The 17,095-nt window shown below is 41.2% G+C and overlaps 1 protein-coding gene across 1 annotated transcript in view; it reads left to right on the top strand.

Annotated features, from left to right (window-relative positions):
* Nucleotides 1–17,095, top strand: part of LOC139748890 (protein regulator of cytokinesis 1-like) — a 95,389-nt gene that overhangs the window by 55,219 nt on the left and 23,075 nt on the right. Inside the window, exons 12-13 of the mRNA XM_071662253.1 lie at nucleotides 4,783–5,067; nucleotides 10,604–10,741. Of these exons, the coding sequence (XP_071518354.1) occupies nucleotides 4,783–5,067; nucleotides 10,604–10,741 (423 nt within the window). The remainder of the gene's footprint in view (nucleotides 1–4,782; nucleotides 5,068–10,603; nucleotides 10,742–17,095) is intronic.

Consider the following 17,095-nt stretch of genomic DNA (forward strand, 5'->3'; position numbering starts at 1 on the left):
AAAGACTTGAATGTAATAGTCTGGTGGTCTGAAGCCACGTTAACTGCACAGAAGCAGTTAGAAAGGCAAATAGTATTCTCAGATTTATGGGTTGGACTATTGAATTTAAGTTCAGGGAATATCCTTAGTCTTTATAAGTCAATCATGCAGTCCCATCTTTATTATTCTGTTCAGTTTTGGTCACCTTACTTGAGGAAAGACAGTGACAGAATGATGAGAGTACAGAGACAAACTACCAAGATAATTTCTGGACTGAGAGAGGAATCGTGTGAGAGCTATCTAAATGACTTAAATCTCTTTAATATAGAAAGCAGAAGGCTAAGGGGTTGTCTGTAGCAGGCATAGATTTGTGTAACTTCACTTAGAGTAGTGTTTGCTAAATCATTGGCAATTATTTTTCCACAGATAAGGCAAAGTACTTTTTTCTTCAACAGGATTTTAACATATAGAATGATATACCAAGTAAACTAGTTGAAAGCAATACCATAGATAGGTTTAAGAATAGGCTTGATGAGCATTTTTCTTCAAATCTACAACTTGCATTATTTGTGCCTCCATTGTACATGAAAAGTTTATAAGTGTATATGTATGTGTTTTTACCCTTACCACACTGATTATAAGTATCATATTCTTGTATCACAAACTACCTTGAAGGGACCCTGTGGTCTGATGATGTTTGAAATCCATTGTATTTTAACCATTTTTAAGAATGACCAGTATTCACAACTCTTTGTTTACATCCATTTAATGAATTTTCTATCCGCTGAAGTAGAACCCCATCCCTGCCACTTGACAATTTTTGCTAGTAACCTTTGATGCTGAACCTAATCATATTCTTTTTGAAAATTGAGATAAATGAAATGACTGCTTTAATTTAGTCATACTTGTTGATCATTCTTTTGTCTGTTTCCTTGCGCTACCTCACTCACGCAGGAGACAGCGACAAAGTATAATAATAAATAAAAATAATATATAGAAGTTTAAGTATGGAAGTGAAAAAAAGATTGAGACAGCACAGTTTTCCTGACTCTGACCACTGCAGCCAAAACATGGACATGGGATGAGTAACAGAAGTCACAAACCCAGAATTTTTTTTTTTTTTTATACTTTGTCGCTGTCTCCGCGTTTGCGAGGTAGCGCAAGGAAACAGACGAAAGAAATGGCCCAACCCCCGCCCCCCCCTCATGTGTACGAGGTAGCGCTAGGAAAGGACAATAAAGGCCACATTCGTTCACATTCGGTCTCTAGCTTTCATGTAATAATGCACCGAAACTACAGCTCCCTTTCCACATCCAGGCCCCACAGAACTTTCCATGGTTTACCCCAGACGCTTCACATGCCCTGGTTCAATCCATTGATAGCACGTTGACCCCGGTATATATCACATGGTTCCAGTTCACTCTATTCCATGCATGCCTCTCACCCTCCTGTATATTCAGGACCAGATCACTCAAAATCTTTTTCACTCCATCTTTCCACCTCCAATTTGGTCTCCCTCTTCTCCTCGTTCCCTCCACCTCCGACACATATATCCTCTTGGTCAATCTTTCCTCACTCATTCTCTCCATGTGCCCAAACCATTTCAAAACGCCCTCTTCTGCTCTCTCAACCACACTTTTGGTTACCACACATCTCTCTTACCCTTACGTTACTTACTCGATCAAACCACCTCACACCACACATTGTCCTCAAACATCTCATTTTCCAGCACATCCATCCTCCTGCACACAACTCTATCCATAGCCCACGCCTTGCAACCATATAACATTGTTGGAACCACTATTCCTTCAAACATACCCATTTTTGCTTTCCGAGATAATGTTCTCGACTTCCATACATTCTTCAACGCTCCCAGAACTTTCGCCGCCCCGCCACACATGAAATAACAACACCCTCCCCCCCCTCATGTGTACGAGGTAGCGCTAGGAAAGGACAATAAAGGCCACATTCGTTCACATTCGGTCTCTAGCTTTCATGTAATAATGCACCGAAACTACAGCTCCCTTTCCACATCCAGGCCCCACAGAACTTTCCATGGTTTACCCCAGACGCTTCACATGCCCTGGTTCAATCCATTGATAGCACGTTGACCCCGGTATACCACATCGTTCCAATTCATTCTATTCCTTGTACGCCTTTCACCCTCCTGCATGTTCAGGCCCCGATCACTCAAAATCTTTTTCACTCCATCTTTCCACCTCCAATTTGGTCTCCCACTTCTCCTCATTCCCTCCACCTCTGACACATATATCCTCTTGGTCAATCTTTCCTCACTCATTCTCTCCATGTGACCAAACCATTTCAAAGCACCCTCTTCTGCTCTCTCAACCACACTGCTTTTATTACCACACATCTCTTTTACCCTCTTATTACTTACTCGATCAAACCATCTCACACCACATATTGTCCTCAAACATCTCATTTCCAGCACATCCACCCTTCTCTGCACAACTGTATCCATAGCCCACGCCTTGCAACCATATAACATTGTTGGAACCACTATTCCTTCAAACATAGCCATTTTTGCTTTCCGAGATAATGTTCTCGACTTCCATACATTCTTCAACGCTCCCAGAACTTTCGCCCCCTCCCCCACCGTGTGATTCACTTCCACTTCCATGGTTCCATCTGCTGCCAAAGCCACTCCCAGATATCTAAAACACTTCACTTCCTCCAGTTTTTCTCCATTCAAACTTACCTCCCAATTGACTTGTCCCTCAACCCTACTGTACCTAATAACCTTGCTCTTATTCACATTTACTGTCTGGTTTCTTCTTTCACACACATTACCAAACTCAGTCACCAGTTTCTGCAGTTTCTCACACGAATCAGCCAGCAACGCTGTATCATCATCGAACAACAACTGACTCACTTCCCAAGCTCTCTCATCCACAACAGACTGCATACTTGCCCCTCTTTCCAAAACATAAATGCCCACATATGCACATATACATATACATATATGTACACATACACAGACATTACATGCGTACACATGTGTATATTCAAACTCGCTTGCCTTCCGATGCCACCCCACCCCACAGGAAACAGCATCACTGTCCCCCACTTCAGCAAGATAGCACCAGGAAAACAGACAAAAAGGCCACATTCTTTCACACTCAGTCTCTAGCTGTCATGTGTAATGCACCAAAACCACAGCTTCTTATCCACATCCAGGCCCCACAAACCTTTCCATAGTTTACCCCAGATGTTTCACATGCCTTGGTTCAGTCCATTGACTGTTGTTGACCCCGGTATATATCACATGGTTCCAGTTCACTCTATTCCATGCATGCCTCTCACCCTCCTGTATATTCAGGACCAGATCACTCAAAATCTTTTTCACTCCCTCCTTTTTTACCTCCAGTTTGGTCCCCCACTTCTTGTTCCCTCCACTTCTGACACACATATCCTTTTCATCAACCTTTTCTCACTCATTCTTTCCATGTGTCCAAACCATTTCAAAACGCCCTCTTCTGCTCTCTCAACCACACTTTTGGTTACCACACATCTCTCTTACCCTTTCATTACTTATTCGATCAAACCACTTCATTTCCAATGCATCCACCCTCTGCACAACCATATCTATAGCCCATGAATAGAGGTTAAGAAAGGGGCTGTATATATGCTTTAGAAGTGGAAGGTACAAGGAGGAGGAGGAAATGAAATTGAGTATGGAAGGATGGAGTGAGAAATATTTTGAGAGCTTTGGGCCTGAACATACAGGAGGTTGAAAAGTGGGTAATGGAGTGTGAATTGTAGTGATGTAGTACACAGGGAGCTATGTACTGTCAGTGGACTGAACCAAGGCAAACGAAGCAGTTTGGAGAAACCACAGAAAGGTTTATTGTGCCTAGTTGTGGATAGAGGGCTATGGTGTTGGTGCTTTACACATGACAGCTAGAGAATAAATGTGAGTTTCATCTATTCCTGGTACTGCCTTGCTAATGAAGGACATGGCAAACAAGTATGCAAGAATGGAAATGGTTTGATTGGGGAAAATGTTTTTCTAGGTTGTAACCCTCCATATAATGTGGATTCCAGTCTCTCAAAATAAGATGGTTATGTTGGTAGTAGTTGGTAAGCAGCCGATGACCAGGGAGGTGTATTACCAGTACTACACGCCTGTGTATTGGGAGGGTTAGTGACATCTGCTTAGGGAGCCAGCTCTTTAGTTGTTGTCAAGTTGCACTCCTATGACCTAGGTAGGTGTCTTTTCATTCTGCCTCACTAGCATGTGGATTACTTGCATTCTGTCCACAGACACAATCTCTCCTTGTCACATGTAACACTTGACAACACTCTACTCATGCCACTCATTCTTTGTAACTAGATTTTCCTGTAGTGAGCACTAGCCCTGCCTTTAGGCAGAATGGTACGAGCAGTAGATAGAAGTAGTAGGTTGGAGCATTAGGTAGAAACATTAGGTAGTAGTGGGTTGGAGCATTAGGTAGAAACATTAGGTAGTAGTAGGTAGGAGCATTAGCAGTAGTCATTAGGAACATTAGGTAGGAGCCTTTGTAAACACTGCACTAGGCTTGCCCTTTGCCAGTGGTGTGTTAAGGGTAAGGCATAAAGGCTAAGAAGCGACACTGGAGTTCTTTAATAAAGAAGGCTCTGTTGCTGTGGCCACCCTTTTGAGGGAGTTCCAGTTGGAACAGGCATCAGAGATATAGATAGATGGATAGATAGTTCGATAGATAGATGACTTAAAACTTACTCTCTAGAAAGTTAACTCCATCAAAAGTTGAGGCTTAATGATTTTGTGTGAAAGAGGTGTAGATCCAGATGCATAGGAGTTTGACATACGTTGAAAAGCTCTGCCTGGGGTACCCAAAAGAGAATATAGAATGTGGTATGGAGAAAGTTAGCTTTCCATGTGATTTTAGTAAGTATTGCATCTTGTATTTTTTTCAGCAAACTGCGCGAGCTAAACAACTGAATGTTGAAAGTCGTTTAGGAACGCGACCTCAGTCTGCGAAGAGGCGTATTGCTCGTAATGATACCATAAAGACATCTAAACTCAGACGTATTGGAGAAGATGAACCATCAGGAAATTTGGCTTCTGTAAGCATATATGAAATTTTCTCATCCCTCTCAACATTCTCTGTTTCTCACACTTGTGTTTGTATGCACCTTTTATATTTACATATATGTGAATATGCATGGAGTAGAATGCTGGTCACTTCTTCACTAGCACATATGGGTACTGTCTCATTGAACTAAGTATTTTTGGTGTATATGTACTTTACCAGTAGGTAGTAGTTGGTAGGCAGCCAACAACCAGGGAGGTATATTACCAGTACTACCTGCCTGGGTATCAGGAGGAGTATTGATGACTGTGTGGTGAGCCAGCACTTCAGTAGTTGCCAAGTTGCACTCCTCTGACCCAGGTGGCAGTCTTTTCTCTGCCTCACCCACATGTGGACCACTGGTATTCTGTCCACAGACATACAGTCTATCCTTTTCATACATAAGACTTGAAGACACTGAACTCACACAGCTCATTCTTCATAACTGTAGATTTCCCTGCAGTGAGCACTGTGTGCTAGCCCTGCCTTTTGGCAAAATGGTAGGAGCAGTAGGTAAACATAGTAGGTAAGAACATTTAAGCAGAAGCATTAAGTAGAAGTAGATGGTATGGTATGAGCATCAGGTAGAAGTAGTCAAAAAGAACATTCAGTAGGAGCCTCTGCAAACACTGCACTATAGTTGCCCTTTGCCAGTGGCCCGTTAAGGATGAGACACTGAAAGCAAAGAAGCAGCACAGGAGTTCTCTAGTAATGGAGACTGTATTGCCATGGCCACCCCCATGAGAGAGTTCCAGTTGGAACAGTCATCAGAAATATAGATTGACAGATATACTTTACCATAACTTTCTGCCCCTGGAGTCCCTTGTATCCTCATGAGACTACTGCAAATACTCAGGAAACTGGCTATATGCACCAATCATGATCACAGGTCATAAAGCTTGATGTGTGTGTATGTGGGAGTAGACTTTGCAGGGTAGTTAGGTAGTAAATGCTCAGTGTCTTTATGATAGTTGCATCATGGGCATGAAGGGTCTTGTTTAAAAGGTTTTTGTGATGATATAGCAATGGGTGATATTCAGAGCATATGAAGGAGAGTATTACTTGTTGCTATGAGCATTTTGATGTCTAATGGTTATATGTCTAGTGCTCAGGGTTTTAAGACTGAGTTAAGAGATTGTTTGATTAGTGTTTGTCAGGTTATTTCAGTATAAATTTTTTTTTGTTATATTTCTTATGGGTCGCAGGATTTGTGAATAGAGGTTTCTGAGCTTTGAGTCAAGGTTAAGTTTTTAGATTTACTTAGCAGTTTTTAGTTAAGTATAGAATGGTTTGGGTGGGAGGGGTTTATTGCTGTTGCAGTAATTGAGTGTTGAGCATGTTGAGGTTGGATTCTATTGGCTGAATCTTTGTTTCATTGTGAAAGAGTCGAGTGTTTGTGATTGAAATATATGTTCTTTATTTTATTTATTATATGTGATTGCCGTTTCCCACGTCAGCAAGATTGACATGTCCATTGACATGACATTGACCCTGGTATACCACATCATTCCAGTTCATTCTATTCCTTGCACGCCTCTCACCATCCTGGATGTTCAGGCCCTGATCGTTCAAAATCTTTTTCATTCCATCCTTCCACCTCCAATTTGGTCATCTGCTTCTCCTTGTTCCCTTCACCTGTGACACATATATCCTCTTTGTCAATCTTTTCTCGCTCATTTTCTCCATATGTCCAAACCATTTCAACACACCTTCTTCTGCTCTCTCAACCACACTTTTTATTTCCACTCATCTCTCTTATCCTTTCATTACTTACTCGATCAGACCCCCTCACACCACATATTGTCCTCAACATTTCATTTCTGACACATCCACCTTCCTTGATACAACCCTATCTATAGCCTATGCTTTGCAACCATATGATAATGTTGGAACTACTATTCCTTCGAATATACCCATTTTTGTTCCAAGATAACGTTATCTCCTTCCACATTCTTCATCGCTCAAAGGACCTTTGCCCCCTCCCTCATCCTATGACTTACTTCTGCTTCCATAGTTTCGAAAACACTTCCTCCAATTTTTCTTCATTCAAACTTATATCCCAATTAACTTGTCCCTCAACCCTACTGAACCTAATAATCTTGCTCTTATTTACATTTACTTTCAACTTTCTCCTTTCACGTACTTTTCCAAACCCGGTCACCAGCTTTTGCAGTTTCTCTCAAATCAGCCACCAGTGCTGTATCATTGATGAACAACTGACTCACTTCCCAGGCCCTCTCATCCCCAACAGACTGCATACTTGCCTCGTTCTCCAAAACTCTTGTATTTACCTCCCTAATTACTCCATCCATAAACAAATTAAACAACCATGGGCACATCACACATCCATTCTGCAGACCAACCTTTACTGGGAACCAATCCCTCTTCTCTCTCCTTACTCGTACAAATGCCTTACATCCTTGGTAAAAACTTTTCACTGCATCTAGCAACTTACCTCCCACACCATATACTACTCTTAATACCTTCTACAAAGCATCTCTGTCAACCCTATCATATGCCTTCTCCAGATCCATAAATGCTACATACAAATCCATCTGTTTTTCTAAGTATTTCTCACACATTCTTCAAAGCAAACTCCTGATCCACACACCTTCCTCTTCTGAAACCACACTGCTCCTCCCCAGTCTGATGCTCTGTACATGCCTTGACCCTCTCAATCAATACCCTCCCGTACAATTTCCCAGTAATACTCAGCAAACTTATGCCTTTGTATTTTGAACACTCATCTTTATCCCCTTTGCCTTTGTATATTGGTACTATGCATGCATTCCGCCAATTCTCAGGCACTTCACCGTGATCCATACATATAGTGAATATCCTTACCAACCAATCAACAACACAGTCATCCCCTTCCTTTATAAATTCTACTGCAGTACGAACCAAACCCGCCCCTTGCCAGATTTCATCTTCCCCAAAGCTTTCACTACCTCTCCTCTCTTAACCAATCCATTCTCCCTGCCCCTATTACTTTTCCAAAAGAAGGAACAGAGAAGGGGCCAATTGAGGATTTTTCTCTCCACGGCTCAGTCATGTGTTCTATATGTTACCTCGGAAAGGTGAGAAGTGGTGCATATGTATGAAAAAATAGAGAGAGAGAGAGAGAGAGAGAGAGATTTGGGTGTAGTTCTGAATGGAGAAAATTTGAAGGAACTGAAGTTTATTTTTTTAGATGCCTGGGAGTATGCATGACAGCAAATGGAACGATGGAAGCAGAAGTGAATGAAGCCATTGATATCATCTATTTAGATTTATTGAAAGCATTCAGTAAAGTTTCACATTAAAGGTTATTAACTAAAGTTAAATCGTGTAGTGTAGCTAGGGTTGTAATCTGGTGGTTAGGAAATTGGTCAACTGGCTGTAATGGTCAAGCCTTAGAAGGGTTGAATGTGGCAAGTGGCATAACATAAGGATCAGTCTTGGGACTGGTTCTCTGTATATCTATCTATTTACATCTCTGACACCTGCTTCTTACTCCCACAAGGGAGATGCTGCTGCTTTTCCTTGTGCCTCACCCTTAACAGGCCACTGGCAGAGGGCAACTCTAGTGTAGTGTGTGCAGAGGCTCCTGCTTAATGTTCCTACCTGCTACATCTACCTATGTTTCTACCCTATGCTTCTGGATTATAACTGGTTCTCTTGTATGTATTGATCACATTGATAATGAGCTGCATTGTGAGATATTGGAATTCACAGACAATACTAAGTTGGGCAATAAATCTGCAACAGAAATTGAATGTGCTTCTTCAAATGGGCATAGACAAACTTATGGACTGAGTTCATACGTGGCAATTGAATTTTGATACTGGTAAGTGCAACGATTTGCACGTCAGTTGTGAAGTTAAAAAGGCAAGCTACGGTATGAATTATCTTGAACAGTAAAAGGTAAGTGAGGGAAAAGAGTTGGTTTTACATCACCAGAGGTTATCATATCTACGTAAACAATGCACAAAGGCAGTTAGAAAGGAAAAAAAAATTCTTGGATAAGTAGATGGGGCTATTGAATTTAAGTCAAGGGAAGTTATCCTTACTCTTTAAAAGTCACTCGTCCATCCATCTTTTGAATATTGTATTTGGCTTTGATCACTCAACTTGAGGATAGGCATAAACAGAATGGAGGGAGTGTAGAGGCAAGGTAGCAAGATGATTCCTGGATTGAGAAACAAATCCTATTAGAGCCAACTAAATAACTTAAATCTTAGAAAAGCGAAGGTTCTGGGGTGATCCAGTACGGGCATTTGAAATCATCAAAGGCTTCGATAATGTTGATCTTATGATCAGAGTCATCTGATTTCACTTGCAGTAATAGTTACAAAGTTGTAGGCGAATGTCATTTATTGAATGAGGTGAAATACATCTTCAACAGGATTGTTAACATATGGAATGCTTTACCAATTACACTGGTGGAAAGTGGTATCACAGATATGTTTAAGAATAGACTAGATAAATATTTTGTTTCGGATCTATGACTGACATTATGTGCACCTCCTTAGCTACTTGAAAAGGTTAAAATATATTTCTGTTTTTGATAAGTATGTATTTCTACTCTTACCACACATCTCTTCCACTATCACAAACAACCTTGAATGGACCCATGGTCTGTTCCCATTTATATTCTTTGGTATTTTTTGTTCTCTCACATCACATATTGTCCTCACACATTACCTTTAATACTTGCACCCTCTTCTTTATATTTTTGCCCAACGCCTATGCCTCGCATCCATACATCATTGAAGGGACTGACATACTATCAAACATAACCATCTTTGCCATTAAAGACAGTGATATACCATAACCATCTTTGCCATTAAAGACAGTGATATACCACATGTTCCTCAATGCGCTGAGGACCTTATTTCCATACACCCACAATTTGGATCAGAGGTCCCATTCGCTACCATATCCCCTTTAGAAATGCCTCCCCATCCCCAGTATACAGTAAACCTGCTCCTTGCACTAAGTCCTGTGCTTTCACCTTCACCACCCATTCATAAACAGATTTAACAATCAGTGTGACACCACATATCCTTGGCTTAGACCTACCATCACTAAGACCCACTTTCCCTTTTCCCTTTCTATTCACAAACATGCCATACTCTTTTAGTAAAAACTTCCCACTGCAAGTAGTAACTCTTCTTGTTTCCCATATATTCATGGCACATTTCACAAAGTGTCAACCCAATCATAGTTTAGTTTGCTCTCTGTCTTCAGTGCAAACACCTGGTCCACACATCCATTAGCTTTCTGAAGTGACATTGTTTCTAACCAGTCTAATGATTTGTGCATGCCACTTTCTTCATAATTACCATTTTCAGATACATTACAAGGTATATTCTTCTAACTGCCCCTTTTTGTATGTTTACTCTTCACACTAGAAAAAACTACATAGAATATAAAGAATCAAACTTAAATACAAGTGATTAAAGAAGAATACTAGATGAGAAGTTTATTTTGAAATGTTTGTAATTAGATTTTGAAGAACTTTTCTTGCTGATTTCCAAATTTTTCTTCAGACTCCCGCCCGAGGAATGAAAGCTGTGTTACAGGAACATGATCAGAATACTATGAAGAATGTAACATTGCAATTGTTCCCCAAAAAAGATGGAGCAAGTATCTTATCCACTGATGTTTCCAGTTATTCACAGTTTTCAGTGAGTATGAAAAGAGTTTATGATTTTGGTGGAGATAACTCTTGCAGTATGTATAGAATTGTAAGAGAAATTATCCTTCAAATTGCTTTATTTGAGTGTCTGATTTATGGCTATGATGTTCAGGTGGCAGGCAGGTGTAGGAGGTGCTATATTTCTTTGTATTGGTCCAGGTCACTGTCTTTTCTCAGTCTCATATACATAGGGGTTGCTAGAACTCGATCCACATATAACAAACTTCCACTCCAACTTTCACATAACACTTGAGAGTATGTAACTCACACTATTCTGAATCTCATGTTTCCTCTATGGCAAGTGACAGGGTAGTGAGAGTTCCCACTTATCTTCTTTGTGTTGTAACAGGCAGCTACATGTAGACTTTTGTCAGTGAAGTGAATGTGTTCCATGGCTTTACTTCCTTTATGGAAAATTTGGCACCAGGGATAGATATCACATATGAAAGCATTTCTGGGCTAAAGAGAAAGGGCTTGCAACTGAAATATATGGTTACATGCAATAAAAAAAAAACAAGGTTTAAGTTGCCTGATTCCATGAAATATGCAGAGGGTAATGAATCTATCTTGAAAGTAACCAAAGAAGATTATTATTACATTATACTTTGTCGCTGTCTCCCGTGTTAGTGGTTAGTGCAAGGAAACAGACAAAAGAATGGCCCAACCCACCCACATACACATGTATATACATACATGCCCACGCACGCACATATACATACCTATCTATACAACTCTATCTATAGCCCACGCCTCGCAACCATATAACATTGTTGGAGCCCCTATTCCTTCAAACATACCCATTTTTGCTTTGCGAGATAATGTTCTCGACTTCCACACATTCTTCAACGTTCCCAGAACTTTCGCCCTCTCCCCCACTCTATGATTCACTTCCACTTCCATGGTTCCATCCGCTGCCAAATCCACTCCCAGATATCTAAAACACTTCACTTCCTCCAGTTTTTCTCCATTCAAACTTACCTCCCAATTGACTTGTCCCTCAACCCTACTGTACCTAATAACCTTGCTCTTATTCACATTTACTCTCAGCTTTCTTCTTTCACACACTTTACCAAACTCAGTCACCAGCTCCTGCAGTTTCTCACTCAAATCAGCCACCAGCGCTGTATCATCGGCGAACAACAACTGACTCACTTCCCAAGCTCTCTCATCCACAACAGACTGCATACTTGCCCCTTTCCAAAACACTTGCATTCACCTCCCTAACAACCCCATCCATAAACAAATTAAACAACCATGGAGACATCACACACCCCTGCCGCAAACATACATTCACTGAGAACCAATCACTTTCCTCTCTTCCTACACGTACACATTCCTTACATCCTCGATAAAAACTTTTCACTGCTTCTAACAACTTGCCCGCCACACCATATATTCTTAATACCTTCCACAGAGCATCTCTATCAACTCTATCATATGCCTTCTCCAGATCCATAAATGCTACATACAAATCTATTTGCTTTTCTAAGTATTTCTCACATACATTCTTCAAAGCTAACACCTGATCCACACATCGTCTACCACTTCTGAAACCACACTGCTCTTTCCCAGTCTGATGCTCTGTACATGCATTCACCCTCTCAATCAATTCCCTCCCATATGATATCCCAGGAATACTCAACAAACTTATACCTCTGTAATTTGGGCACTTACTCTTATCCTCTTTGCCTTTGCACAATGGCACTATGCAAGCATCCCGCCAATCCTCAGGCACCTCGCCATGAGTCCTTTTTTTTTTTTTTTTTTTTTTTTTTTTTTTTTTTTTTTTTTTTTTGCCGCTGTCTCCCGCGTTTGCGAGGTAGCGCAAGGAAACAGACGAAAGAAATGGCCCAACCCACCCCCATACACATGTATATACATACGTCCACACACGCAAATATACATACCTACACAGCTTTCCATGGTTTACCCCAGACGCTTCACATGCCTTGATTCAATCCACTGACAGCACGTCAACCCCGGTATACCACATTGCTCCAATTCACTCTATTCCTTGCCCTCCTTTCACCCTCCTGCATGCTCAGGCCCCGATCACACAAAATCTTTTTCACTCCATCTTTCCACCTCCAATTTGGTCTCCCTCTTCTCCTCGTTCCCTCCACCTCCGACACATATATTCTCTTGGTCAATCTTTCCTCACTCATTCTCTCCATGTGCCCGAACCATTTCAAAACACCCTCTTCTGCTCTCTCAACCACGCTCTTTTTATTTCCACACATCTCTCTTACCCTTACGTTACTTACTCGATCAAACCACCTCACACCACACATTGTCCTCAAACATCTCATTTCCAGCACATCCATCCTCCTGCGCACAACTCTATCCATAGCCCACGCCTCGCAACCATACAACATTGTTGGAACCACTATTCCTTCAAACATACCCATTTTTGCTTTCCGAGATAATGTTCTCGACTTCCACACATTCTTCAAGGCTCCCAAAATTTTCGCCCCCTCCCCCACCCTATGATCCACTTCCGCTTCCATGGTTCCATCCGCTGCCAGATCCACTCCCAGATATCTAAAACACTTCACTTCCTCCAGTTTTTCTCCATTCAAACTTACCTCCCAATTGACTTGACCCTCAACCCTACTGTACCTAATAACCTTGCTCTTATTCACATTTACTCTTAAGTTTCTTCTTTCACACACTTTACCAAACTCAGTCACCAGCTTCTGCAGTTTCTCACATGAATCAGCCACCAGCGCTGTATCATCAGCGAACAACAACTGACTCACTTCCCAAGCTCTCTCATCCCTAACAGACGTCATACTTACCAACCAGTCAACAATACAGTCACCCCCTTTTTTAATAAATTCCACTGCAATTCCATCCAAACCCGATGCCTTGCCGGCTTTCATCTCCTGCAAAGCTTTTACTACCTCTTCTCTGTTTACCAAATCATTTTCCCTAACCCTCTCACTTTGCACACCACCTGGACCAAAACACCCTATATCTGCCACTCTATCATCAAACACATTCAACAAACCTTCAAAATACTCACTCCATCTCCCTCTCGCATCACCACTACTTGTTATCACTTCCCCATTAACCCCCTTCACTGAAGTTCCTATTTGTTCCCTTGTCTTACGCACTTTATTTACCTCCTTCCAAAACATCTTTTTATTCTCCCTAAAATTTAATGATACTCTCTCACCCCAACTCTAATATGCCCTCTTTTTCACCTCTTGCACCTTTCTCTTGACCTCCTGCCTCTTTCTTTTATACATCTCCCACTCATTTGCATTATTTCCCTGCAAAAATCATCCAAAAGCCTCTCTCTTTTCTTTCACTAATGATCTTACTTCTTCATCCCACCACTCACTACCCTTTCTAATCTGCCCATCTACCACGCTTCTCATGCCACAAGCATCTTTTGTGCAACCCATCACTGCTTCCCTAAATACATCCCATTCCTCCCCCTCTCCCCTTACCTCCTTTGTTCTCACCTTTTTCCATTCTCTACTCAGTCTCTCCTGGTACTTCCTCACGCAAGTCTCCTTCCCAAGCTCACTTACTCTCACCACTCTTTTCACCCCAACATTCTCTCTTCTTTTCTGAAAACCTCTACAGATCTTCACCTTCGCCTCCACAAGATAATGATCAGACATCCCTCCAGTTGTGCCTTTCAGCACATTAACATAAAAAAGTTTTTCTTTCATGCGCCTATCAATTAACACGTAATCCAATAATGCCCTCTGGCCATATCTCCTACTTACATACGTATACTTATGTATATCTCTCTTTTTAAACCAGGTATTCCCAATCACCAGTCCTTTTTCAGCACATAAATCTACAAGCTCTTCACCATTTCCATTTACAACACTGAACACCCCATGTACACCTATTATTCCCTCAACTGCCACATTACTCACCTTTGCATTTAAATCACCCATCACTATAACCTGGTCTCGTGCATCAAAACTACTAACACACTCACTCAGCTGCTCTCAAAACACTTGCCTCTCATGCTCTTTCTTCTCATGCCCAGGTGCATATGCACCAATAATCACCCATCTCTCTCCATTCACTTTCAGTTTTACCCATATCAATCTAGAGTTTACTTTCTTACACTCTATCACATACTCCCACCACTCCTGTTTCAGGAGTAGTGCTACTCCTTACCTTGCTCTTGTCCTCTCATTTACACCTGACTTTACTCCCAAGACATTCCCAAACCACTCTTCCACTTTACCCTTAAGCTTCGTTTCACTCAGAGCCAAAACATCCAGGTTCCTTTCCTCAAACATACTACCTATCTCTCCTTTTTTCTCATCTTGGTTACATCCACACATATTTAGACACCCCAATCTGAGCCTTCGAGGAGGACGAGCACTCCCCACGTGACTCCTTCTGTTTCCCCTTTTAGGAAGTTAAAATACAAGGAGGGGAGCGTTTTTAGCCCCCCTGCTCCCGTCCCATTTAGTCGCCTTCTACGACACGTGAGGAATGCGTGGGAAGTATTCTTTCTCCCCTATCCCCAGGGAATGGATGAAGGCAGCATTTATGAATATATAGTTGTTTATATATTCCTATGAGTCTGGGGAAAATGAAATACTATAAGTTCCCAAGTGGATATAAGATGTAATTTTTATCATAAATGAAGAGTGCAGAATGAGTCCAGAGCACTACAGATTGGCATGAAGACCCTGGAATAACAATGGAAGTCTGCACTTTTAAAAGTCAACTTCTGTTATGTATGTAATTCTACCTTTAAAACAAAACTTGTACATGTGATGGTATTAATTCACTGTATTTTCTTATTCACTTCATCAACCTGTGGGAATTGTCATCAGTGATTCTAACCATGAAGATCTTACCTGGCTTTCAATTGGTCATTGTGTTATGACTTTACTGGCATTATTTCTATCATTATGATGACAGCTGCAATTTTAGAAGTTAAATTACTTTAGTTATCTTTATAGCTCATTGAAAATGAAAAAAATATTTCCCAAAAGTTTCATTTTTCTTTCAAAATATCTTCAAAAGGAATAACAAGAAGAGGACAATAAGTCACATAAACAAAACTAAATGAGGAGCATGGCTCTTTTCCTGACAAACTACTGAATAAAGAACAAAGGTTTTGTACCTGACCCAGTAGTAATTGTAGGGCATGGCCTGTGAAATAATTATTTTGTTTATAAAACTGAAGGAGAGGATTTCTGGCCCTGGCCTTTGAAATGATTATTTTGTTCATAAAACTGGAGGGGAGGATTTCCGGCCCCCCAATCCCGTCCTTTTCATTCGCCTTCTATGACATGCAGGGAATATGTGGGAAGGCAAGTGAAAGGGTTGGGAGCAGAGGTCTGGAAATCATCCCCTCCAGTTTTCACTTTTCCAAAAGAAAGAACAGAGAAGGGGACCAAGTGAGGATTTTCCCCTCTAAGTTATCCCTGAGGATATGGGAGAAACGATACTTCCCACATATTCCCTTCATGCCACAGAAGGTGAATAAATGGGGTGGGAGCAGGGGGCCGGAAACCCTCTCTTCCAGGTTTTACCTTTCCAAATGAAGGAACAAAGAACAAGTGAGAATTTCCCACCAAGGCTAATGGCGAGTATGTATGAAAAAAAATAACTATTATTATACTCTGTCGCTGTCTTCCGCGTTAGCGAGGTAGCGCAAGGAAACAGATGAAAGAATGGTCAAACCCACCCACATACACATGTATATACATACATGTCCACACTAGCACATATACATACCTATACATTTCAACATATACATACATATACATATATAAACATCTACATATTCACACTTGCTGCCTTCATCCATTCCTGTCGCCACCCCGCCACACATGAAAAATCTTTTTTACCCCATCCTTCCACCTCCAATTTGGTCTTCCATTTCTCCTTCCCTTTACCTCAGACACATATATCCTCTTTGTCAATCTTTCCTCACTCATTCTCTCCGTGTGTCGAAACCATTTCAACACACCCTCTTCTGCTCTTTCAAGCACTCTTTTTATTACCACACACTCTCTTACCCTTCCATTACTTACTCGATCAAACCCCGTCACACCACATTGTCCTCAAACATTTCATTTCCAACACATCCACCCTTCTCCACACAACCCTATCTATAGCCCGTGCCTCACAACCTTATAACATTGTTTGAACCACTATTCCTTTAAACTCACCCATTTTTGCTCTCCGAGATAGTGTTCTCATCTTCCACACATTCTTCAATGCTCCCAGAACCTTCCCCCCCTCCCCCACCCTGTAATTCACTTCCGCTTCCATGGTTCCATATGCTGCTAAATCCACTCCCAAATATCTAAAACACTTCATCTCCTCCAGTTTTTCTCCACTCAAACTT

Source organism: Panulirus ornatus, chromosome 6, assembly GCF_036320965.1.
Source record: "Panulirus ornatus isolate Po-2019 chromosome 6, ASM3632096v1, whole genome shotgun sequence".
NCBI lineage: Eukaryota > Metazoa > Arthropoda > Malacostraca > Decapoda > Palinuridae > Panulirus > Panulirus ornatus.